Below are 27,858 nucleotides of genomic sequence, written 5' to 3' on the forward strand. Positions count from 1 at the left end.
TGCCACAACCACTGAAGCCTGCACGCCTAGAGCCCGTGTTCCACAATAAGAGAAGCCACAACAATGAGAAGCCTGCGCACTGCAATGAAGAGTAGTCCCGCTCACCGCAACTAGAGAAAGCCCGTGCACAGCAGCAAAGACACAACACAGCCATAAATAAATAAATTAAAAAAAAAAAAGAAAGAAACTGTAGCCCCTGCTCGCTGCAACCAGAGAAAAGCCCACGCCACAACGAAGACCCAACACAGCCAAAAATAAAATAAAAATAAATAAATTTATAAAAATAAAAAAAAGAAGTTAGAGGAGACATCCTCAATTATTTAGAATGTTGGCTAAGTTATATTATTTATAATTCCTGTTCCTTTGGGGAAACAATTTGCTATTTAAACAAAGATCAGAAGTATAAGTAACTAATGGAATAGAATTTCAGCAAGTATTATTCAAATAAATTCACACCTGGAATGCAGGAAAGCAGTCTATTAATTAAGTTCGCTTCATAAAGACATTGCTAAGAAAAGGATATACCATTTTACGCTGTCTTTGGAAATCAACCAGACTGAGTTAGTTCAGTTTGGAACATCTTAAGCCTTAAAGCCTTTGCTAAAGCGTGACATAAATTTTGATTAGTCAAGTGTGAAAAACTACCAAGCCAACTTTCTTGTCCCTCCAGTTAGTCTGTCTATAAATAGAAGCAATGCATTAACAGCCACCAAAGCAATTCGTGAGTTCCACAATGTGCCCAACATATACATCCCTTGCAAACATGCTCTCAGCATGTTTAACCGAAGTGTTTCTGAAGATCTGTAACAAGACCCTTTTTAAATAAACTGTAACTCACTGTTTGCTTTCTTCACCAGGAGGTGGAGTCTTGCCATGCCCTTCCATTACAAAATCCTCCTGTTCCACCTGCAAAGGCAAGTACCACAAGTCAGCAGTAGTCAGTAACTAAGATGCAATCACTCCAAAGTGCCAGGGCCTGTGCTTACAGAACCACATGGCATTTCACTATACTGCCTAGGACAGAAGCCTCAGCCAGTGGTTTTCACTCTCCAGGTTTGCTTATGGAATCTCTGCTTGGGTGACCAGATTTGCAGAATAAAAAAGGAAGCATGCTGATTTGCAATTCATAATTGTGACAAAAGATTAGCATCCAGAATATAATAAAGAATTGCTATGAATCAGTAAGAAGAAGACAACCTACCAGAAAAATTTACAAAATTACTGAGTAGGAATTTCATTGAAGGGGACGCATAAATGGCCCTAAGTTTATAAAAAGATGTTCAATCTCCTGTCAATCAGCAAAATGCAAATTAAAAACAAAAAGATACCATTTCACAACCACCAGCCTGGCTAAAATTTAAAAGTTGGGCAATACCAAGTGTTGACAAGGGTGCAGAGCAACAGCAACTCTCATCCATTCCCAGTGGGAGGGAAAATTGGTACCACTACTTTTAAAAAGTTTGCCCTTATTTAGTACACTTGACTATGTACTTACTGTACAAACCAGTGGTTGTACTTCTAGGTACATACCCCAGAGAAACTTCTGCACATATACAAAAATATTTTTTGGAGCATTATTTTTAACAGGAAAAAAACCCCAAACATTCATCAACAATAAAGTAGATAAATAGGCTACAGTGTTTTAAGACAATAGAATATTATACTGCATGAAAATGAATGAACTACAGAAACACATCTCAACCTGGATGAGTTACAAAAACACAACACTAGGTGAAAGCAGCAAGTCACAAAAGAATACATATACAGTTTAAATCCATTAATATAAAATTCCAATATATACATTTTTAAGCCATATATATGTATATATAGACATATATGTATATTTATGGTTTATAAAACTATAAAGAAAAGGGGATAACTATTACAAAATTTAGGCTAATTAGTACCTTAGGGAGTCAGGCAAGAGGGATTCGATCAGGAAGGGACACATGGTGGTTTCTGGGGTATGGTTAAATTCTATTTCTTGGCCTATGTAGTAGATATATGGGCATTTATTTTATAATTATTCTTTTAACTGTATGTATTTCTTTTCTCTTTTATATGTATGGTTTATTTCTCAATACAAATTTTCAAAGAAAAAAGAAAGCATTTTACTATTCCAGATGGTTTACTGATCAATAAAGGAAGATAAGTACAGAGATAGAGCTACCTCCACAAACTGGGACTATCAGTCCTATAAAAACTTCCCTAAAAGGCATAATTTTAAAATGTCAAACAGAAGTATTCAAGGAGATAGATATCAACAGATGTATTCAAGGATTATTCCCTACTTAGAAAAATACCATCCATTTCTTATAGAACCTAGTAATCTGGAAGACAGACAACAGTCACATAGATACACACCATAATGAAACCCAAATAAAACAAAAGTCTTTCCAGCTCTGCAACCCTCTGCAGTCTTCATTTCTCAGAAATACTGGAGAAGATGGAATAGTATCAAGAGGCTACGTTTCAAAAAGAACAGAAAAATCAAGAGGTTTACTTTATTTCCATTAAAAGGAGAAACTGGAGGAAGTGTAAGCAAGAATAATAAAAGACACATACTGCATACTGTGAAATTCAAACCAGGTTTCGACTTTTATTCTTCTCTACGGACTTCCTGATTCTGCAGCCTACCAGATTTTGCCAAGGAGAGGGAGGATTCTTCCATCCTAAATTTACACAGTGATCTAAACCTCTAGAAGAAAAAACATGGTTATAATGTTGCAAAGGGAACTTTATGAGGAGCTGGAGATGATCTTGATCTGGGTTGTGGTTACAAGAAAGTACACATAGGCGGAAAAAAAAAATCACTGAACTGTACATTTTATGAACTTAACTCTACAAATAAACGTTATGCCTCAATTAGGAAAGAAAAAGATGACACATTGTTTAAAGTTATTAAAGTTCCTTGGAATCATTTTCTCAAAGACAAGAATGGCTATTCTCCCACTTACATATATTATGAAAATTTCTTGATTTTTGACCTTTAAAAATCCTCCCCAGTTAAAAAGCTCTACTTTGTGGACTTAGCCTCTGCTTACTAGTTGTTTTTTTTTTTTTTTAAAGGCTTATCTAGGGACTTCCCTGGTGGTGCAGTGGTTAAGAATCCGCCTGCCAATGCAGGGGACACGGGTTCGAGCCCTGGTCTGGGAAGATCCCACATGCCACGGAGCAACTAAGCCCGTGCGCCACAACTACTGAGCCTGTGCTCTAGAGCCCACGAGCCACAGCTGCTGAGCCCGCGTGCCACAACTACTGAAGCCCACGCACCTAGAGCCCGTGCTCCACAACAAGAGAAGCCACCGCAATGAGAAGCCTGTGTGCCGCAACTAGAGAAAGCTCGTGCGCGGCAACGAAGACCCATTGCAGCTGAAAATAAATTTATTTTTAAAAAGTCTTATCTATAACCATTTCTAATTAGTACAATAATGAAGAGAAATAATAATCAAAAAGCCTACAGCTTGGGACTTCCCTGGTGGCTCAGTGGTTAAGAATACACCTGCCAATGCAGGGGACATGGGTTCGAGCCCTGGTCCAGGAAGATCCCACGTGCCGTGGAACAACTAAGCCCGTGCGCCACAACTACTGAGCCCATGCACCGTAACTACTGAAGCCCGCGTGCCTAGAGCCCATGCTCCGCAACAAGAGAAGCCAGCGCAATGAAAAGCCCGTGCACCACAACGAAGAGTAGCCCCCGCTCGCCGCAACTAGAGAAAGCCCGTGTGCAGCAACACAGACCCAATGCAGCCAAAAATTAAAAACAAACAAACAAACAAAAAAACCCCACAGCTTCAACAACCTCCCCTATACTGGCTTTCGAATCTTTAACTGCAGCCCTCATATTTTGCATATTTGGGTCTCCACTTGGATGGCCCAAAAGGTCCAAAATGAAACATTATCTTTGGCCTTAAATTTCTACTCCTTTTTATGTCTCCTATCTCTGTAAATGGTACCATCTTCTCCAAGATCCTTAAACAGGAAACCTACAGTCAAGGTTATAGGTTTTCCACCTTCCTTCCTTAACCCCACATGCTATTAATCACCAAGTACAGTGGCTTCTACCTCTCAAACAGCTCTCATACCCATTACTCCTTCTTTATCCTCTTTAACTGCCATAGTTAAAGCCAGCTTCTCTAAATCTCACCACTACAAAAACCTTCTCACTAGTCTTTGTGCTTCTGGGTGTCATCTCATTTCAATCCATCCTCCAAACCACTTCCATCAAATGGACTTTGTAAAATGCGAACATGATCACATCACTCTCCTTGAAATTCTTCAATGGCACTCTATCACCTGTCTTGAGGGATAAAATTTCAGTTCATTTGCCTAAGTGATCTTTTTTATCACCCCTGCCTCACTCACCCATTCTGAACCCCTGGTGGAGCACACACCAACTCCTCACCCCTCTGTGCCTTTACATATAATGTCCCTTCTTGCCTAGAAGCCCTGGTCTTCTGCCTTACATATACTTCATATTTCTGCTCATTCTTTTAAGTATTAATTAAAATGCTTTTCCCCAGAAGATACTACCTCCTTCACCTTTTCTCACTCTTCATCATCTCAGAAGGCAATAAAAATGGTCCAGAAAGATCACTGCTCCTTATTGCCACTTCCTGTTTTTCTCTAGTCCACTTCCAGTCCCTTCGCATCTTAATTTCTCTTTTCTACAAATGTCTTGAACACTTTGGACTTGACTTAATTTGATGATCCCCACCACTCCTCCCCCTTGACCTCATTTTCAGGAGCTTCAGTATTTTTATTCATAAAACTTACACCATATCCTCACCTTTCTCCCACTACCATTCATTCGTTCAACAAATTATTTATTGGGTACATATTACACGCTAGGTGCTGTGCTGAGGTAATGGGGAAGAAGACGGTCTTTGCCCCCCAAAAAACTTACAGATTGGTGGGAAAGACAAACAAAAACTAGTCAATTACAATACAGTGTGAAAATGCAATGAAACAAGGAAGGAAGGGCACTTGTCTCAGTTTAAAGGCATCAGATACTCTAGACCCATTCTAGACAGAAGATCCATCTCCTTCCTGCTTCAGGGAGGAGACGGGCAGGACCCGATGCTGGGCCTTGCCATCCATCTGGACCGCTCCACACCGAGGTCCATGAATTCTGAAATCCGCCTCTGACCATAAGTGCCCCTTCCACTCCCTGCCTCCATTCAAATCTGTAAGGAGTCCTCATTGTCAGGTCTAGTTCTGTGGTTCTTCTCTTTCCTCAGAGTCCATTCAGAGGCTCACCCGCAGGCATTTCAGTGACTTTCCTCCATAATGTCCTAGATTTGCTCACCACCAACTTGTCCTTAGGACATTCCTGTCTTGCCAAACCCTTCTCTTTTTCTCTTCAGCTCCTGGAGTGCAGAGCTGGGGAAAGTTACAAAACTGGTTCCTTTACAAATTATACCAGTTAACTTCCACTCAGTGCTGACACTCAGCGCCTCTGCCTGGAAGGCCCATTTTCATCCTGTCTTTCTGGTGAACTTCCATTTCACCTTCAAAGACTGGTTGAAAGTTACTTTTTTCAGGAAGCATTTTCTGATATCCCCTGGCACTTCTTCCTCCTCCCTTCCAGGTGCTCCTTCCCAGTAGCTCTGTAAGGCTTAGCCAGGAGCTGTGATCCTTTGTTCACCTGCTTCCCCCCACCCCGCCAAACACAGCCTCTAACACAGCCCTTCTGGTCGGTCGTTCATTCTTTCAACACAACTGCCAAATGCCTTCTAGGTGCTAAGAACTGGGCTGAACGACTGACCTACTACACCACACTCCTCACTCATTTATCCTGTACCTTTTCTATCTCCTCAAAGACTCTAAACCCATCCACTAAGCATCCTCCCTGTCTTTCCTTTCTGGAGATGACAATGCTATCCCACACAAAGTCCCAAAAGCCCCTCGTTTTTTTCTCTCATGACTATATCACAAACCTCTGTGTCATTGCCCATTTGCCCCCCACCGACTGCTCTGCAAGGCTAACCTCACCACTCGTTTCCAAACTCATGACCTACACCACACTGCCTTCTCTGGGATCTCACTATCTAAGGAACCCTTCTTTCTCCCTTTCCAGTAAATTCAACTCCTCAAGCTACAAATATTTTATAATCTCTTCCATTCTGAAAAATTATTTTTGGCCTTGTGATCCTCTCCAACTATCCTCCTGTTTTATCCCTTCCCTTTACTATCCAAATTCTTTAAAGACTAAACTACACCCCCATTACTTCCGTGTTCTCATCACTGAGCACGCTCTTCTGCTGCTCCCCCCACCAACACATATGTACCTCCCTTCTCCCAATATATCCCAATATCCTCCCAATATAAATCACAATTTTTGTTCAAATCAATATTCAGTGCTAGCAGTGCTATTACTCAGTAAAAAACATATACAGCTGGATCATATGGAATAATTTCCTTTCTTGTACAATTTTTTCTTTTCCCTGGAACTAACAATTACTACTTCATCTTATACTTTCTTTCAATTTTTTTGGCTTGGTATTTATTATGTATTTTTCACTAATTCGCCCTCAAACCCTCCAACAGAGCTTTGAGTCTCCTCTTTTTTTTTTTTTTTTTGTGGTATGCAGGCCTCTCACTGTTGTGGCCTCTCCCGTTGAGGAGCGCAGGCTCAGCGGCCATGGCTCACGGGCCCAGCTGCTCCGCAGACATGTGGGATCTTCCCGGACCGGGGCACGAACCCGTGTCCCCTGCATCGGCAGGCGGACTCTCAACCACTGCGCCACCAGGGAAGCCCGAGTCTCCTCTTAAATAAGTGCAAGCACTTCAGGTAATCTATCAATTTCACTCCGGTCTTGGAGACATTGCTCAGGGGTTTTCTCCTGTTCCAGCTGAGACTGTTTGCTCTCTAGACTGCTAAATAGCTGACACTTTGCCAGGGATGACTCTTTCCCTGCATCTCTGGGATTCCTTGCTCTCTCCCCTTCACTGGAGCATCTGTTTCCATTTTCTCCCTCTTTTATGGTTTATTCCTGATTTAGGTAGAACACAGACTTCAATGATTTCCTAATAAAAGGTATACAGGAAGTGAATTTTTTGAGATCTTGAATGACTGAAAGTCCTTACTTTATTTATATATTTAACATATAGAATATTTTTACCCACATACATAATCAAATATAGAATTTCAAGTTAGTAAATGTTTTTCCCTCCAAAAATTTGAAGGCCATGCTCCACTGTCTTCTAGCACCCAGAGTTGCTAGATAGAAATTCGATAGTAGTATAAATCCTAATGTTTTGGATATGACCTGTTTCTTCTCTGGAAACTTTTAGGATCCTTTCCTTTTCCTCAGGTTTCTAAAAATGCAAACCACTAAGTATGTTCCTTCTTTCATGTATTGAGCTGGTACTGGGTAAATACTTGCAATCCAAAAGTTCTAGTTCTTCAGGTTTGGGATATTTTCTCTACTTATTTAAATATTTGAAATTTTATCCCCTCCAATTTCTTTTCTCTCTTCAGGAATTCCTGTTACCCAGTACTGAGTCTACAGGACTCATTCCTTAATTTTCTTCTTTATCTCTGTACTTTTATCACTTTGACTTTTTATTTTACTTTCTGGAGATTCTCTTAACCTTTCAATACTTTCAATTAAAATTTTTTTCCTGCCCTTGCAGTTTAATTTTAAGAGCTCTTCCTTGTGCTCTGAATAGTCCTTTTTAATAGTCCTGTTCTTATTCCCTGATTATATGATCCTTATTTCTGAGGATATTATGGAGTGTTTTTATTTTGTTTGCTTTATTTTCTTTCACTCCCTGTATAAGCTGTTTCCTCCAAGTTCCTCTTTGATCTTTGGTTTGGTCACTATCTTCCATTCACAGGTTTTTATCAAATGTCTGGTCATCTTCAGCTATCCACTGATTTTTAAGGGTTAAGTCCTAAAGAGCTCAAAAGTGCTTTTTGTATGTGGAGAAGCGGGGTGGGGGGACACTGCTTATCCCATGGTTGGCTTCCTGGATATAAGGAGGGGACCTGGCCATTTCATTGGGAGAATACTCAGATGCCTACATCTGTATATTCCTCCCCCCAACCCGGGCTGTTCAATTGCCCAGAGAGGTACCCCTTCAATCTTCAGCCTAACAGGTATAAGCCTGGCTTCCAGTGTTCTGGGACTAAATGGGGGAAGAGAGCTAGCACATTCTCACCTAGTATGTGACTTTGATTTAATCCTTCTGTTTTTAGTTAGGTTCTCTCCCCCTCCCCCGCCCCCTGCTTTGCCAGGGTGGGAGAGGGATAGCTATACATCCATCTGTGGATGTGAGGGGCAGGATACCTGGGACCCTGCTCCTTGTAAATTCTTCAACCAAACCTGCCATTTTCAGGGTCACTCCAAAAGCTTTCTAGCTTCCAAAATTTCGTTGGCGTCTCTTATCTACTTCATCTCCTCTTCCACTCACTTTTTTTCTGGTGGATTTATGCTTGCTGAAATCATTTTGTAAAAGTAATTTTAGTGGAGGTTTAGAAGGGAGCAGAGATTAATAACTGGGTTTAATCTACTGTGTTCAGACTACCTTTTTTTTTTTTTTTTTGCGGTACGCAGGCCTCTCACTGTTGTGGCCTCTCCCGTTGCGGAGCACAGGCTCTGGACGCGCAGGCTCAGCGGCCATGGCTCACGGGCCCAGCCGCTCCGTGGCATATGGGATCTTCCCGGACCGGGGCATGAACCCACGTCCCCTACATAGGCAGGCGGACTCTCAACCACTGCACCACCAGGGAAGCCCCAGACTACTTTTAAAACCCTTTTGCCTCTATGTTTTCCCTCTATCAAAACTGCTCTACTGGGGGCTTCCTTCCCTCCTGCTCTCCCTCCCCAGGCAACCACTAATGTCCTTTCTGTCGGCATAGGTTAGTTTGCATTTTCTAGAGTTCATATGCATGGAATCACACAGTACGTACTCTTTTGGTTCCCTCCCCTCCTCTCCTCTCTCCTCTCTCTCTTCTTCGCCTTTTTGCCCTGGCTAGAACCTCCACTACAATGTTAAATAGAAGTGTAGACAGCAAACATCCATTTTTTTGTTCTTCATCATATGAGTAAAGCATTCAGTCATTCTCCATTGAGCTTAATGTTAACTGTAGAATTTTCATAAAAGTCCTTTATCAAGTTGAGTAGCTCCTTTCTATTATTTTGTTGAAAGTTTTTATCAGGAATGGATGTGACGTCTGTCAAATGCTTTTTCTGCATCTGTTGAGTTGATCATAGTTTTTCTTTTTTACTTTGTTATTGTGGTGAATCACATTGATTTTTGAACGTTAAGCCAGCCCTACATTGCTGGGATAAACCCTACATGTTCACATATTACCCTTGTACATATTATTGGATTCAATATGCTAAAATTAGGTTTAGAATGTTCGCATTTATGTTCATGAGAGATAGTGATCTGTGGTTTTCTTTTCTTGCAATGTCTTCGTGTAGTTTTGTTATCTGAGTAATGCTGGCCTCACAGACTGAGTTGCGAAGTATAGCTGACCCTTGATCAACACGGGTTTCAACTGTGCAATAGTAAATATTGCAGTACCATACCATCTCCAGTTGGTTGAATCCAAGGATGCAGAGGAACCCCAGATATGGAGAACCGAATATAGGGATGGCTGACTATAAGTTATACTTGGATTTTTGACTGCCCAGAGGGTCAGCGCCTCTAATCCCTGCATTGTTCAAGGGTCAAGTGTATTCTCTTCTCTTCAAGTGAAATTATACTAGTTCACATATAAGAATCTTACAATAGTATTCTACCATGTTCCCCTCCAGGTCTTCATGCCACTGTTATCGTACAGTTCACAGATACAAATGCTATAAACCCACAATGCATTTGTATTATTGTTGTTCAAACAATCAATTCTCTTTTAAGGAGATTTAAATAACGGAAGAAAGTCACATATTTAAGTTTCCATTTTCTGAGTTCTTCATTCCTTTGTGTAGATTCATATTTCCATCTGGCATCATTTTCCTTCTCCCTTTAACATTACTTATAGTCAGGGTATGCTGGTGATAAATTATTTCAGCTTTTGTATGTCTTAAACAGACTTTATTTAGCCTTCAGTTTTGAAAGATATTTTCACTGGTTATAGAATTCAAGGTTAGCAGATTTTTCTTTCAGTGCTTTAAAGATGTTCCTCCACTGTCTTCTTGTTTGCATTAGTTTCCAATGAGAAATCCTTTGTTCCTCTGTTAATAGTGTGCCCTTTTTCCTCCGGTTTTAAGATTTTGTCTATCACTGGTTTTGAGTAATTTGATTAGGATGTGCCTTGATGTGGTTTTCTTCATTTTTCTCATGCTTCAGGTGCATTTGAGCTTTTTGGATCTGTGAATCCGTGGGTTTACAGCTTTTATCGAATTTGGAAATTTTGAGCCCATTATTTCTTAGCTATTTTTCTGCCGCACTGCCCCTTCTTCAGAGACTCCAATTACAGGGATATTAGGTTGACTGAAGTTGTCCACAACACACTGATACTCTTTTCAATTTTTCGATTTTTACTCTTTGTGTTTCATGTTGGATAGTTTCTGTTGGTGATTCTTTATATTCACTAATGTTTTATTCTACAATATCTAATCTGCCACAATTCCATCCAGTATATTTTTCATCTCAAACATTATAGTTTTCAACTCTAGAAATTTGACTTGGGGCTTTTAAAAAATATATTTTCCATGTCTCTGCTTGACTTTTTGAACATCTGAAATACAATTATAATAAATGTTTTAATGTTCTTGTTTGCTAATTCTAACATCTGTGTCAACTACGAGTTGGTTTCAATTGATTTGTTTTTCCCTTCACTATGTTTGTATTTTCCTGGTTTTTACATGCCTGAAAATCTTTGCTTTGAATAACAGACATTGAGAATTTTTGCTGGATCCTGAATATTTCTGTATTCCTATAAATATTTTTGAGCGTTGCTCTGACATGCAGTTAAATTACTTTGAAACAGTTTGTTCCTTTCAGGTCTTGTTTTTAGAATTTGTTAAGACAGACTTAATAATTAGTTAGGGCTAATTAACTATTCCCCACTACTACGATGAGAACTCTACCAGTACTACTGCTGAATAGACTAATAATGCTCCATGAATTACGAGCTTTTCTAGTCTGCAGAAACAGGCACGATTACTGACACTGTTTGAGTGCTAGACACTGTTCCTTCCAATCCTCCTGGAGGGGTGCCCCTCCTGCCTCAGCCTTGAGTAGTCACATGTATGTGCCAAAAAGTACTTTGCTGAATACACAGGTGAGCTCTCCTCAAATCTCCAGAGTTCTCTTAGCAGCTCTCTCCTTTCCAGTACTCTGTCCTACAAACTTTGGCTGCCTCAGTCTCCCCAGACTCTCAGCAATGTTGCCTCAACTGAGAGGGTCCACTGGGCTTTGCCTGGGCTCCCCTTCCCTGCACTGCGGCCTGGAAGCTCTCTCTCAAGCCAGTATGCTGGGATAGTCAGAGGACTCACCTTGTTTTCCATTTCTCAGTGATCACTGTCCTTCATTACCTGATGTCCAGTGCGTTGAAAAACCACTGTTTCAAATACATTTTGTGTATTATGTATATATTTTTAAAATAAATTTATTTATTTTTGGCTGCGTTGGGTCTTCATCGCTGTGTGTGGGCTTTCTCTAGTTGTGATGAGCTGGGGCTATCTTCGTTGCGGTGTGCGGGCTCTAGGCACGCGGGCTTCAGTAGTTGTGGCGCATGGGCTTAGTTGCTCCACGGCATGGGGGATCTTCCTGGACCAGGGCTCGAAACCGTGTTCCCTGCATTGGCAGGCAGATTCTTAACCACTGTGCCACCAGGGAAGCCCCCATTTCATATATTTTAAAAATTGTTATTTCCAATGGGAAGGTAAATCCTGTTCCTGATACTCCATCTTGCCCATTTGGCCTCTGAATTTATTCCTTTGGCTTAGAAAGCTTTTCTCTCACATTGTTACATGAAAGCTTCCCTCAACATCATTTAGGTATCAGCTCAAGTGCCATCTCTTTGAAGCGATGAATGAATCCTGACCACCCCAACTGAAAGAGCTTCCACATTCAGTCACTCTCTAGCATAGCACACATCACTATCTGAAGGGATCACTTATTTATGTGTTTTGTTGCCTGTCTTCCCCCCACCAAGAATGCAAACACCTTGAGGCAGAGACTTTGAATGTCTTATTCATCATAAACTGGGCGCAAGATGTTCGATAAATATTTGCTGACTCTCTAATTTGCTAATCTGTGCTTCTCTTTCTTCTACTCCTAAACATTTATGTCCCCAGGTTCTGTCCTTGGACCTTTCTTCACATTCTGCCATAGCAATACCATCTAATCTCACAGTTTCAACTATTAAATGTGAGTGATTCCCAGTCCTGTATTTCCAGCCCCTAGCCCCGTATTTTCACCTGGCTGACAGACAGGTATCTGTGGATAGCTTGCCACCGTCTCAAACTCTGTATGTTTGATACAGAATTAATCCTGTTCCCTCCCAAACTTGTTTTCTTCCTTATGTTTCCTATTTGACAATGGCATCCCCATCCTCCCAGTCATTTAGCTTGACACCTTGATGTTACCCTTGATTTCCCCATCTCCTTTTCTTCCATATCAAATTAATTGCTAAATCCCATCCGTTTTATACATGTTACACCTTTCCAACCACCCCCTCCATTCCAGGTACCCCAGATGGTTTAAAAAGAAAACATATATATTTCCTGAAATATAAAGCTGAGAAGGACAGCTACTATTTTGCATGACAGAATCAATATTCAAAATGATCTTAGCAGACTACGGAGAAGGGTGGAAGCTCCTAAGACTGTTTTTTGTTTTTACTGAAAATCATTCACTTACAGAAAAATATACAATCCTTAAGTGTAGAGCTCAATAAACTTTAGATATGGTTGCACCCATGTAACTATACAGTTCAAGACAGAACATTTCCACCTCCCCAGAAAATTCCTATATGCCCCTTCCCTTGAATTCTACCCCCTATACCCCAAGTAACTATTCTATCACCATAGATGAGATTTACGTGTTCATAAACTTTATATAATTAGAATGTACACATTCATGTCTGTCTTTTTTCACTCAATATAATGTTTTTGATATTCACCCATGTTTTATGTGCATCAAAAGTTCAGTTTTTAAACTTAGCAGTACTTCATTGAACAAATATGCTTATTCATTCACCTGTTGATACACAGTTGGGCTATTTCTAATTTGGGGCTGTTATAAATAAAGCTACCATGAACATTCTCACGTAAGTCTTTTTGTGAATATATGCAGTCATTTCTATTGGGTATATGTCTAGAATGGAATGTCAGGGTCATAAGGTAGGTGTATACTTAACTTTACTACAGACTTGAGAAATAGTTTCTGAAGTAATTGTACCATTTTACACTCCTTCCAAACATGTATGAGAATTCCAGCTGCTCTATATATACTTATCAACACTTAGTGGGAGCTCCCTGGTGTCCTAGTGGTTAGGATTCCAGGCTTTCACTACCGTGGCCCGGGTTCAGTCCCTCGTCAGGACTGCAAGCCCTGCAGCGTGGCCAAAAAAACAACAAAACAGCACTGTCAGTCTTTCTGAACTATAGTGAGTATGTAATGATATCACATTACAGTTTTAATTTTCATTTCCCTTATGCATAAGAATGCTAAATATCCTATTTTCATGCCTATTTGAGTATCTTATTTTGTGAAATGCCTATTTAAGCCTTTTGTCCACATTTTCAGTTGAGTTGTTTGTCCTTTTCTGATTAATTTTTAGAAATTCTTTATATATTCTACACATGAGACCTCTATTAGATAAACGTATTGCAAGTGTTTTCTCCCAGTCTATAGCTTTTCCACGTTCTTAATGGTTTCAGCTGATCAACAAAAGTTTAACCCTTTTTTTAAAATGAACTTCAACCGAGCTGCTTCTCTTTTACGGTTAGTGCTTTCTGCAAGCTACCTAAGGTCACAGAGACACTTCTTGTGTTATCTTCCAACAAAGCTTTACAGTTTTAGCCCTCACATTTAGGTCTATGATCCATCTCAAATTAGATCTTATGTATGGTATATGATATAGGGATCATGGTTCACATATTTCCATATGGTCACATATTGGCTCTAGCACCATTTATTGAAAAATCTTCCTTTCCCTCATTGAATTAATTACTCTTTTTAAAAATCTCCTTAAACTGCGAAGTCTTATACTTTAGATTCAAAACAATCAGTTGTAAAACTGTAGGATGGGCAAGACCAGTATAATAGCCGTGTATTGGATAATGTAGTTGACTCACACAAAGAAGCACTTCTCGCTTAGCAAGGGAATCTACAAATTTTAGCTGACACATATTCTAAAGTCCTTTGAAGCTTATTGTGACCATGTGATTAAATTCTGGTCGAAGAAATATAAGCACAGTGGAATGTGCAACTTCCACAAAGTGTTTCAAGGCAAGTTTTCTACTCTTTGCTGGATGGAACCCAGACATGATGGTTGGGGCTAGAGCAAAACATAAGGCGGAAGCAACATATTGAAGATGAAAGAACAAAACAGACGACGTCTGGGTCCCTGTGGCCATACCAGTCCTGGGCCACCTAGTCAAGATTTTTGAGAAATTTATGAGAACTGTCATCATATATTTGATAGAGTGTCTGTAGAATACTTTTTATCCTTCCTTATTCTATATGGCAGAAATAAGAATAAGCTGTGTTGAAGCTACAAGGTGGGGGGCGGGAAAGCACAGAGAATAAAATAACAAACACACCCTTGTAACCATTACTTAGATTTAACATATTTGCTTCGTTATATTTGCTTCAGGTTTCTCTCTTTTTTTAAAAGAAATAAAATACAGTGAAGGTATGGTGAAGGGTTGAGGCCCCCCAGCACAGCCTTTTCCAAACCCAATCCCTTTCCTTCCTCCTCAGATATAATAACCCTATTTTGAAGTTCATGTGTGCCTTACCTCTCAGAGAGAACTTTAACAATTCACTGGTTCTTCCGCCTCTGAGTGCCCCTTAGTTCAGCTTTGGTCTGCCTATAACCAGCATAGGAATCACCTGGGGTGCTTGTAAAACATAAATTCCAGGGTCCCAACTCTTGAGATTCTGTTTCAATAAGTCCAGGGTGGACCTTGGGCACTTTCATTTTAAAAAGCACACAATGTGCAAATCAAAACCACAATGAGATAGCATTTCATATTCACTAGAATGGCTAGAATAAAAAAATACAATAACAAGTGTTGGTGAGGATGTGGACAAATTGAATCCTCACACATTTCTGGTGGGAATTTAAAATGAGGCGGCTTTGGAAAACAGTCTGGCAGTTCCTCAAAAAGTAAAACAGAGTTACCATATGACCCAGCAATTCCACTCCTGGTTAATGAAAAGCATATGTCTATACAAACTTACACAAAAATGTTCACAGCAGCATTATTTGTAACAGCCAAAAAGTGGAAACAACCCAAGTTTCCATCACTTGATGAATGGATAAACAAAATGTAGTATATATAATAAAATATTATATATAATAAATTGTATATATTGTATATAAAATATTATATCTTATATATGTATACAACAAAATATTATTCAGCCATAAAAAGGAGTGAAGTACTGATACATGCTACAACATAGTTGGACTTTAAAAACATACTAAGTGAAAGAAGTCTCACACACAAAGGACACATATTGTATGATTCTATTTATATAAAATGGCCAGAATAGGCAATTGTATAGAGACATAAAGTAGACTAGTGGTTGCCTGAGGCCAAGAGGAACAGGAATGGGGAGTGACTGATAATGGCTACAGGGTTTCCTTCTGGCAAAATGAAAATTTTCTTAAATTAGGTTGCATTATTTTTTAGATTCCACATATAAGTGATATCAAACAGTATTTGTCTTTGTCTGACTTAATTTACTAAGCATAACATTCTCTCATTTTTTTAATATAAATTTGTTTATTTATTTATTTTTGGCTGTGTTGGGTCTTCGTTGGTGCATGCAGGGTTTCTCTAGTTGCAGCGAGCGGGGGCTACTTTTCATTATGGTGCGCGGGTTTCTCATTGCAGTGACTTCTCTTATTGCAGAGCACAGGTTCTAGGTGCGCGGGCTACAGTAGTTGTGGCAGGTGGTCTTAGTTGCTCCGCGGCATGTGGGATCTTCCTGGACCAGGGCTCGAACCAGTGTCCCCTGCATTGGCAGGTGGATTCTTAACCATGGCGCCACCAGGGAAGTCCCTCTCATATTGTTTCAAATGGCAGGGTCATTCTTTTTACAGCTGAGTAATATTTCATTATGCATATATACATAACCATTCATCTGTTGATGGACACAGGTTGCTTCCATATCTTGGGTCGTAAATAGTGCTGCTATGAACATTGGGGTGCATGTATCTTTTCGAATTAGTGTTTTCATTTTTTTCTGGATATATGCCCAGAAGTGGAATTGCTGGATCATATGGTAATTCTATTTTTAGGCATTTAAAAAAATTAATTAATTAATTTATTTATTTTTATTTTTGGCTGTGTTGGGTCTTCATTGCTGCACATGGGCTTTCTCTAGTTGAGGCAAGCAGGGCTACTCTTCATTGCGGTGTGCAGGCTTCTCATTGTCGTGGCTTCACTTGTTGCAGAGCACGGGCTCTAAAGCGCAGGCTCAGTAGTTGTGGTGCACGGCTTAGTTGCTCCGAGACGTGGGATCTTCTTGGGCCAGGGATTGAACCTGTGTCCCCTGCATTGGCAGGCGGATTCTTAACCACTGCACCACCAGGGAAGCCCTATTTTTAGTTTTTTGAGGAACCTCCAAACTGTTTGCATAATAGCTGTACCAATTTACATTTCCACCAACAGTGTACAAGAATACCCTTTTCTTCATACCCTCTCCAACGTTTGTTATTGTACACTTTTTGATGACATCCATTCTGACAGGTGTGAGGTGATATCTCATTGTTGTTCTGATTTGCATTTCTCTAATAATTAGCAATGTTATTATTTCATGTGCCTGTTAGCCATCTGTATGTCTTCTTTGAAAAAATGTCTATTCAGGTCTTCTGCTCTTTTTTTGAGTCATTCGTTTTCTTCTGATATTGAGTTGTATGACCTGTTTATATATTTTGGAATATTAACCCCTTATCAGTCACATCATTTGCAAATATTTTCTCCCGTGGGTTGTCTTTTCATTTTGTCAGTGGTTTCCTTTGCTGTTCAAAAGCTTTTAAGTTTAATTAGGTCTCATTTGTTTATTTTTGCTTTTATTTCTTTTGCCTTAGGAGACAAATCCAAAAAAAATATTGCTATAATTTATGTCAAAGAGTGTTTTACCTATGTTTTCTTCTAGGAATTATGTGGTTTCAGGTATTACATTTACGTATTAAATCCATTTTGAGTTTGTTTTTATATATGGTGTGAGGAAATGTTCTAATCTCTTTGTTTTACGTGTGGCTATCCAGTTTTCCCACCACCACTTATTGAAAAGACTGTCTTTTCTCCATTGTATATTCTTGCCTATTTTGTCATAGATTAATTGAACATAGGTACATGGATTTGTTTCTGGGCTATTCTGTTCCATTGATCTGTGCATCTAATTCTGTGCCAGTACCATGCTGCTTTGCTTACTGTAGCTTTGTAGTATAGTTTGAAGTCTGGGAGGGTGATACCTCCAGTTTTGTTCTTTTTTTCTCAAGACTGCTTTGGCAGTTTGTGGTTCCATATGATTTAGGATCCAATCCAAGAGCATGGAATATCTTTCCATTTCTTTGTATCATCTTCGATTTCCTTCATCAGTGAGTTTTTAGATTATAGGTCTTTCACCTCCTTGGTTAAGTTTATTCCTAGGTATTTTATGCTTTTTTGATGTGATTTAAAAATTTTTTTTTTTACTTTCTCTTTCTGATAGTTCATTATTAGTGTATAGAAAAGCAACAGATTTCTGTATATCAATCTTATATCCTGCAACTTTGCTGAATTAATTTATTAGTTCTAATAGTGAACTGTATACTTTATTTTTTTAATTTTAATATAATTCTTAAAGTTTACTTTCCATTTACAGTTATTATAAAATATAGCCGATATTTTGAATTGTATACTGTAAATGAGTAAATTTTATGGTATGTTAAGCATATCTTAAGAAAACTGTTAAGAAAGAAAAGAAAAATACCCAAGGTAATTCTTATGTATATAGGCATACCTCAGAGATTGTGGGTTTGTTTCCAGACAACCACAATAACGCAGCTATTGCAATAAAGCGAGTTATATGATTTTTTTGTATCCCAGAGCACGTACAAGTTATGTTTACACTGTACTGTAGTCTATTAAGTGCACAGTAGCATTATGCCTAAAAGAAACAATGTACCTTAATTAAAAAATACTTTATCGCTAAAAAAATGCTAACCATCATCTGAGCCTTCAGCAAATTGTAATCTTTTTGCAACAGTAACACGGAGATCAGTGAGTACAGATCACCATAATGAATATAATAATGAGAAAAAAGTTTGAAATATCATGAGAATAACCAAAATGTGACACAGAGACCCGAAGTGAGAAAATGCTGTTTTTGAAAAAATGGTGCCGATAGACTTGCTTGACGCACGGTTGCCACAAACCTTCAATTTGTAAGAAACGCATTATCTGTGAAGCAAAATAAAGCAAAATGCAATAAAATGAGGTGTGCCTGTACGCAAGTGACACAAACCTGAAGTAGTTTCTACAGTTCTTATACTCGGACCTTTTCTCATTTCCCAGGTCCCATCTATTCTTATATGCTGAGAACTCCGAAGTATATACCTTGATATCCTCTCTCCCATTCTCTTCTGAGTTCCAAGATGCCTACTAAATATCTTCTCCTGGGGTGCCTAAAGGCACCTCAATATTTCAAAATCCAAACCCTCCATACATAACCCAGTTAACCACAACAACAATAATAGTTAACAACAGCTACAACAAACCTTGCTCTATCTCTTATATTATTGCATGTATCATTCAAGCTGAAAACTCCAGATTTGCCTCTAAGTGCCGCCATCCCATTCTTTCTGAACATTTCTCCTGTTAGTCCTCTCCTCTTTAGACCCACTGTTATTGCCTGATTCCAAGCCTTCCTCAATCTGACTCTTACCTGGTCTCCCTGTATCCATTTTAAACCCTGTCTGTAACCATTTCTCCACACTGCTGCTACAGTGATGCTTCTAAAACACGTATCAGACCAGGTTTCTCCCCTTCTAGCTGTACCCTGTTGCCTGCATGGGATTCTGTCTAACTTCATCTCTCACAGTCTCACACACACATCCCAATGCTCCAACACCTCTCCTCAAGAGAAGTGTATGACTCTGAAAATGCACAAAGCACTCTCTTCCCTCATATGCATTCTTCTACACCCAGGTGAACTTTCTAGGAAGCTTCTCTGATATAAGTAAACAGAGTTGATTACTCTGCCATATGACTTCTTCAGGATGGAGTATTGAACTTAGTGTGGTCTCTGGAGTCAGACACACCTGGAATCTAATCCAAATTATGTTGTTTGCCAGCTATGTAAACAAATGGGAAAAATACCTATCTTGCATGGTTTCTTTCCCAGTCTGCTCTTAAAATACCAGAATCTATAAAATCCTGTTATAAATTTGGTAAGTCAGATTCAGTCTAAGGTAGAAATATCCTGAACTTAAAGAAGCAAAAGACTGTCTAAATCATCTCATTTAATTCTCTTTAGTGTAAAGCAGTCAATAGATCACTCTATTCTTTGTAGACAAAGACTAAGTTGACTTGTTACCTTTAGTAACAATAAAGGGAATGTTACAGCTAAAATGTTGGCTTCCTGATTCAATAAATATTTTTTATTTGTAGTAATTAATAGAGATACATGGGCATTTAAATCTATAGCTATAACTTTTAAATCCTAGAGTTTATTCATTTTTATTGTTTTATTATAAATATTTAAATATACGAAAAAAGTACAGAGAATAAGATTACAAACACCCAACTGCTCAGTTTTATTATAAACTTTACTATAGTTGCTTAGATTTTGCTTATTAAAAAAAAAAAGATCCAAGCCTACAGCTGCATAATCTCTATAATTAGTAAGCCAACACGAACTCATTTAGACTATCAACCTAAATTATACTAAATTTAAACTGAGAAATAGCTGTGGAATTGAAATTAAGAATTCTAATCCATCCTCATTGAGAAATATGTATAATGGAAGATTATATCAATGTTTATTAGAGACTTACCCAGGAATGCTGGGTTTTGCCTCCCAATTCATATGTCTTTTTTTTTTTTTTGGCCACATCACGCAGCATGTGGGATCTTAGTTCCTCGACCAGGGATTGAACCCGCACCCCCTGCATTGGAAGCGTGCAGTCTTAACCACTGGACCGTCAGGGAAGTCCCTTATATGTCATTTATGGGATCTACTTCCTCATCTCTGGTCCCTGCTATCCTACTCAAAGAACTCAAGACCCAATGGAAATCAGTCCATAGGCTGGGTTGGGCTAATCAGATTCTCTTTCTTTTAGAGAATTTGAGGGTCAAGATGCAGATATTCTAGTCTATCCTCTACATCAACACCAGCTATCATAAGAAAGCAAACCATAGGGACTTCCCTGGTGGCGCAGTAGTTAAGAATCCGCCTGCCAATGCAGGGGACATGGGTTTGAGCCCTGGTCCGGGAAGATCCCACATGCCTTGGAGCAACTAAGCCCGTGTGACACAACTACTGAGCCTGCGCTCCGCAACAAGAGAAGCCACCGCAATGAAAAGCCCACGCACCACCACGAAGAGTAGCCCCCACCTGCTGCAACCAGAGAAAACTCACATACAGCAACGAAGACCCAATGCAGCCAAAATATTAATTAATTAATTAATTTTAAAAGATGCACTTAAAAAAAAAAAAAGAAAGCAAACCATAAAGTAAAATGCACATATCTCTTCCATTCTTTAAAAATCTGCTGCCTATTAGAGAAGGGTGGGGAGGGATGGATTGGGAGTTTGGGATTAGCAGATGTAGACTATTATATAGAAAATGGATAAACAACAAGGTCCTACTGTATAGCACACAAACTATACTCAGTATTCTGTGATAAACCATAATGGAAAAGAATATGAAAAAGAATGTGTGTGTGTGTGTGTGTGTGTGTGTGTGTGTATCTGAACCATTTTGCTGTACAGCAGAAGTTAACACAACATTGTAAATCAACTATACTTCAATAAAATAAAATCTAAAAAAAAATCTGTCGACTATTATTAAAACTCCTTAGCCTAAAATTACCTGGTCTCTGCCATTACCTCCTCTTCAACCTAGCACCCAACACTCATATCACTGTGTTGTGGATTAAAGATGACCCTAAATTTTCTGCCAGTCCTGTCAATGAGAAGTGGGATCTGTTTTTCCTTCCTTTGAATCTAGAGTGGCCCTATGACTTGCTTTAATTCAACAGAAGGCAGAGGGAGTAAAGCTGTGTGACTTTTGAGGCTGGACCTTAATATAACTCAGCTTTTGCATGCTGGGAATGTTCCTTCTTGGGAGTCCAGTCTCCATGCTGCGAGAAACCCAAGCCAGGTAAAGAGGTCATATGTAGGAGACCCTTGACGCTCGGGTCAACAGCCTTAAGCTAAGCTCCCAGCTGACAGCCAACGTTGACTGCCAGCTATGTGAGTGACCCACTTTGGACATTTCTGGCCAGTTGGGCCTCCAGATGATGGCAGCCCTTGCTGACACCACTTTGGGCCCTACTGAGCCCAGCCAACTACAGAGTCATGAGAGTTAATAATAAGTTGTGGTGGTGGTGGTGGTGGGGTGTGTGTGTGTGTGTGTGTGTATGTTTTAATGTATATAACTTTTATTTTTAAGAACAGGTTTAGGTTAACAGAATTAAATAATTAACTGAATGATTACAAAGGTATATCTTTTTTAAACAATATCTTAATTACAAAAAATAAAACAGAAGGGAAAATATAAATAAATAGCTACAATACAAAATATGTCAGTAAATCCACACTAGAATGGAAACGCCCTGGTAACACAGAGTCCCACTATGGAATAGCTAGCCCAGGCACTAAGAAACTGATCACTGCATTCAGAAAGTCAAAGCCACAATGTCAGATAAAATAGTACCTGTTTTTAGATTGATGTGACAGCATAAGCACAAAAATGCTAAATAAATTAAGTTACATGAGTCTCTCTCTAAGAGAACTGTGCCAGCGAGTTCATGCTCCCACCTTTGGATTTCTGATATGGCATCAAAGACTTTTTTACAGAACATAATTTTCATACTTAACTTCTGAAAATGTGGAACAATAAGACAGATTCATGGGTAACTGTGTTAATTCTATTCAAGTTTCTCTCTCACAGACCCAGCAGGGAAATTAAATAAGCCCTGAAGTAGTCCTTGGGGAAAAATATAAGGAATAGTCACTGTGCCTCCAAAGGATATATTCAGGGGCTTCTGAAGTTTTACATTAATAATAACTCTGTCAACTTGCTGTCCTTCAGCATTTACAATAGAAGCTTTCATTAAAATAGCAGAACTCTGTTTGAGAAAGTGATTAGGTCACACAAAATTATATTTAGTGACCATTCAGGGAAAAAAGCTAGTTCTAAACTAACGTGAAATTTAACATTCTTTTTTCTTGCTTCCATTTAAAATTCTTGCGGCTCCAATAATCAAAAGAAAGAAAAATCACAGGTCACTGAGGCAGCTCTGTGTGGCAGCACCCAGCACGGTTCCTGGCATGTAATAGATGCTCAGTAAGTATTTGCAGAATTAATGAGAAGAAAAGAGGAGGGGGGAAAGGGAGGTAAAAAAAAAAATAAGCAAGGAAAAATGGAAAGAACGCTTGTACGTAACTACAGATTCATCTATGGCCAACCTACAGCCAACTGTCAGAAACCATCCTCTGCTTTTTATCTTTCTAGCACAGACACAGTCTCTAAACTCAAGAGACTGAAGTGTACATATCCCAACTCTTGAAGAATATATAATCCCCAGTCCATCTCTGAACTTAAACAAACATCTCTTTCCAAAAAAAAAAAAAAAAAACTATGGAAGATGTTGCAAAGTTTCAGAGAATATTTCTTCAAAAGGAGCATCAAAATTCTCCAAGACTTCCTTTGTCAGTCCTGTCTGACCATAAGCATCCCTCATTTCTGTTTGTACAACACTTACATGGGTATTTTTAAAAACTGCATTGACCCTTTCATTCACTTATCATTCACTTATTAGATTTCTTAGCACCTTCTCTACAAACGCAATTCCAAAACTTCCCCTTAAAAGAAAACCTAAACTCGTCATTTCAAGTCCTTAACCGTGCACTCTAAACTCTCCAAATAACAATGACTTCTGTTCCAGAGGCAACATGAAGAAAAGCTGAACCCCGCTTTCTTTCTTTCCTCCTCTAAATATCTCTCCACCACCAGACAGGAGTCAGAAGGGCAGGGTTCAGGCCTGAGCCCAGGCACCACCACAGCAGCAAAGGCCGGCCTCACCGATCCCCGGGGCTTCCTTCAAGCTCACAAGCATGGTGAACCTCTTCCAGAAACACACTCTGCCTTCCTCCACTCATTTCTTTCCTCTTTTCTCAAACATGCATGGGCCTCCTCCATTAAAAAAAAATCTTTCACTTGAACTAGTAATGCCTCCTTCTCACTTCACTTACTTCTAAATTTCCTACAACTGGATAGTAGACTACAGCCACAACTCTTACTTTTTTTTATCATTTAATTTCTTTTTAACCCATCAAATTAGTTTCTCATCCTCTTACTCTTGCAGACCATTAATAAATTCCTTTCAAAAACTTTCTTATTATGGGGACTTCCCTGGTGGTCCAGTGGTTAAGACTTTGTGCTCCCACTGCAGGGGGCGCGGGTTTGATCTCTGGTTGGGGAACTAAGATCCTATGTGCCGTGCAGAGGGGCCAAAGAAAAAACTTTCTTATTATGGAAAATTTCAAGTACATACAAGGTAAATACAAACGAACCCCTACGTACCCACCACCAAGCTTCAACAGTCGTCAACATTCTGTCATTCTTGTTTCAGCCATACTTACATCCATTCTCCATCCCTATTTAATTATATTATTTTACAGTTTTCACAGGGAAATTGTACCTGGAAAGTTGTAATTTTTATTGTAAATGTAAATTATAGAATTATAATTTTGACAAATGGATATACCTGTATAACTTACACCTCTATCGGACATAGAACGCATCCATCCCTCCAGAAAATTTTCTTGCATCCCTTCTCTTTAATTAACTCTTCAAAAAACAAATCCAGATGCATTTTCTCAGTTACCAATCTCCTTGGCTTCTTAGCATCTGACAGTACTGATTCTACCTTTTTCTTGAAATTTGCCTCTTGATTTTATGAAGCAAAAGTATTCCAGTTCGGGCTTCCCTGGTGGCACAGTGGTTGAGAGTCTGCCTGCCGATGCAGGGGACCCGCGTTCGTGCCCCGGTCCGGGAAGATCCCACATGCCGCGGAGCGGCTGGGCCCGTGAGCCATGACCGCTGGGCCTGCGCGTCCGGAGCCTGTGCTCCGCAGCGGGAGAGGCCACAGCGGTGAGAGGCCGGCGTACCGCAAAAAAAAAAAAAAAAAAAAGTATTCCAGTTCATCCTCAAGCCATGTCAGCTTTACCGCCAAAATACACCTCAAGTCTGTCTTCCTCCACGTCAGTGCAGAATGCTAATCCATCTTCTCTCTCACCTGACTGACTACGACTGTCTTCTTTCTCATTGGTCTCCCTGCTCTCACTCTTGCCTCTCTCCAACCCATTCTCCACACAGCAACCAGAGTGATCTTTTAAAAATGCAATCATATCACGCTACTCCCTAACTTAACAGACTTTAATGGCTTCCCAGTCGACAGAGGATAAATCCACATTCTACATCAGGGCCTTCAAGTTCTTGCAAGGTCTTGGCCTCCCTGTATAACTTCCTATCACCGCTGGGCCTCACGGGACTTTTGATAGTTCTTGGAAGAGGCCAATATCTTTTGAAGCTGTTTCTTCTGTCTGGAATACTGTTCTTCTAGCTCTTTACACAACTGGCTCCCTCGGCCTTTACCTCTCAGCTTGAAATGCCACCTTTCCAGAGTGGCCTTCCTTGACTAACCTAAGCTTGTCCTCCCAGTCACCCTATATTACATTATTTTATTTTCTTCATGGTATTGACCATAATCCACAATTACTGTCTTTATTTACATTTGTTTCTCCCACTGAAACATAACCACCTCGAGAGTAAGAAGTCCGTCTTTTCTATTTATTGTTGTGTATCCCCTAATAGCACATGTTCAAGAATTATTTATTTTTTTAAAAATGGATACACTTCAGTATCGTATTAGAGAAAAGCCCCACTTTTTCTCAAAACCAGTTACCTTTCCTAACTTCTTTCTGTTAACAGAAAACCACAAATTATGTTACCATAGTACTATGATAAATTCCTGCATTAACATCAAATCATTCGGAATATAATAAGATTTTAAACAAAGAGAAGCAGAAGAAAGAAAAACGTCATAAAAACATAACAAACTAAGACTGATGAAAACAAAGTTATAATCTAATTTTTAAGAACAAAGCATCGGGCTTCCCTGGTGGCGCAGTGGTTAAGAATCCGCCTACCAATGCAGGGGACACGGGTTCGAGCCCTGGTCTAGGGAGATCCCACATGCTGCAGAACAACTAAGCCCATTCACCACAACTACTGAGCCTGTGGCTCTAGATCCCACGAGCCACAACGACTGAGCCTGAGAGCCACAACTACTGAATCCTGCGCCTAGAACCCGTGCTCCGCAACAAGAGAAGCCACTGCAATGAGAAGCCCGTGCACCGCAACGAAGAATAGTCCCCACTCGCTGCAACTAGAGAAAGCCCGCACCCAGCAACGAAGACCCAATGCAGCCAAAAAAAAAAAGAACAAAGCATCAGGGCTCCCCTGGTGGTGCAGTGGTTGAGAGTCCGCCTGCCGATGCAGGGGACACGGGTTCGTGCCCCGGTCTGGGAGGATCCCACATGACGCGGAGTGGCTGGGCCCGTGAGCCATGGCTGCTGAGCCTGCGCGTCTGGAGCCTGTGCTCCGCAACGGGGGAGGCCACAACAGTGGGAGGCCCGCATACCGCAAAAAAAAAAAAAAAAAAAAAAGAACAAAGCATCTACTTATTATAAGTATAAAAGGAATATTCTTTTATTCTTTAGTCTGATTCTGAACTGATAAAATATTCAATAATTGAAAATCAAGAAATGCAATCCTTCCTCCCGTGCTCCCAGAAAGAAGGTAGAAACTGAATCTCTGGTACAATTAAATATTCTACATTGGTCTAGTTACATGCTTGTCAAGCAACCTTCCAGCTACAACCTAGCTTTCTAGGGAGAGAATGTACTAACCAGAAGATCCAAGAATCCAGTCTTCCTTAACATTGTAGTTCATTATAAATTAATTAATTAGTGTCTTGGGGAAGGGCCTGTGGGTACTATAGAAATCCTGGGGTTTGTGTATTTTGGGTGACCTGGGTGTGTGTTTGGGGGAGATTCCTAGAGTGTGTCCAGATGTCACATATTCTGACTCTCCCTAAATCAGATTCAGGATCTAGATGAGTCTGATCAAAGCCTATAGGCTTCTCCTTTGGCTACAGAAAGAAGGAAGAGATCTGGTGAGGGGGGAAAAAACAAACAAGAAGACAGGATGACATCTGTCCTTCTACCTAATAACACATGGACTGCAGTGAGGGGGGATTCAGAAAGAAGCTGAAGCATCTTTCACAAGGGACCCTGAGACTCAGGGCACAAACCATGCTTCTCTGAAGCCCAGCCCACAAAGCCCAACAGAGCAGAGAAGGGGGCGGCCTCTCTAAAACTTGGTGAAGTGTTTGTTGTATGAGGCCGATAGGCAGCGAGGACTGATCTGATGGGAACCCACAGACATTTTTTTTTCTGTCTTTTTTAATAATTTATTGATGTGAAATCCACATAACAGAAAATGAACAATCCAGGGGCATCTGGTATATTTACAATGTCGTACAACCACCACCTCTACTGAGTTCCAAAACATTTTCATCACCCCAAACAGAAACCCCATACCCATTAAGCAGTCACTCCTCATTCGCCTTCCCCTCAGCCAATCCCTGGCAACCACCAGTCTGTGTTCTGTTTACAGATTTATCTATTCTACATATTTCATATAAATGGAATCATACAATATGTGACCTTTTGTGCCTGGCTTCTTCCAATTAGCATGATGCTTTGGAGGTTCCCGGTGACATCTAACCCCTCTCCACTTTTGCTCTGGTGAAAGAATAAGCTTTCCCACAGAGAGTACCAGTAGCAGTGGCAGCAGAAAAGGGACAGCCCTCAGGAGGGTTCAGAGCAGATAAGATGCTGGGCACTGTCCAGGACACAGTGTGAGATACCCTCAGAGCTCCCAGGGAGGGACTAGAGACAATTTTGACAGGAGAAAGAGGGATGTGAAAGTGATACCGAGGGTTCCGTATAACCAGGAAGAGAAACAGCCAAGCAGACTCTGGACATGAAGCCAGATATATACAGATATAGATAAACACATACATAACTACTTATACACAGGTGACAATGATAGCACTCATTTAAGCTTTAGCTTGAAAAACCAAACCAATTACCATTTAAAAATTTATAATTAAAAGTATCTAAAGGGCTTCCCTGGTGGCGCAGTGGTTGAGAGTCCGCCTGCCGATGCAGGGGACACGGGTTCGTGCCCCGGTCCGGGAGGATCCCACATGCCGCGGAGCGGCTGCGCCCGTGAGCCATGGCCGCTGAGCCTGCGCATCTGGAGCCTGTGCTCCGCAACGGGAGAGGCCACAACGGTGAGAGGCCCGCGTACCACAAAAAAAAAAAAGTGTCTAAAAAATTATCAGTGATACCTCTGTGTAGCAGGAATAAGGGA

The 27,858-nt window shown here is 40.0% G+C and overlaps 1 protein-coding gene across 6 annotated transcripts in view; it reads right to left on the reverse strand.

Annotated features, from left to right (window-relative positions):
- TNRC6B (trinucleotide repeat containing adaptor 6B) overlaps window positions 1-27,858 on the reverse strand; it is a 261,599-nt gene that overhangs the window by 166,015 nt on the left and 67,726 nt on the right. For all 6 annotated transcript variants that reach the window (XM_032645308.1, XM_032645301.1, XM_032645306.1 and 3 more), the window contains one exon: window positions 839-906. In XM_032645308.1, the coding sequence (XP_032501199.1) occupies window positions 839-906 (68 nt within the window). The remainder of the gene's footprint in view (window positions 1-838; window positions 907-27,858) is intronic.

This window comes from Phocoena sinus, chromosome 10 (assembly GCF_008692025.1).
Source record: "Phocoena sinus isolate mPhoSin1 chromosome 10, mPhoSin1.pri, whole genome shotgun sequence".
NCBI classification, from domain to species: Eukaryota; Metazoa; Chordata; class Mammalia; order Artiodactyla; family Phocoenidae; genus Phocoena; species Phocoena sinus.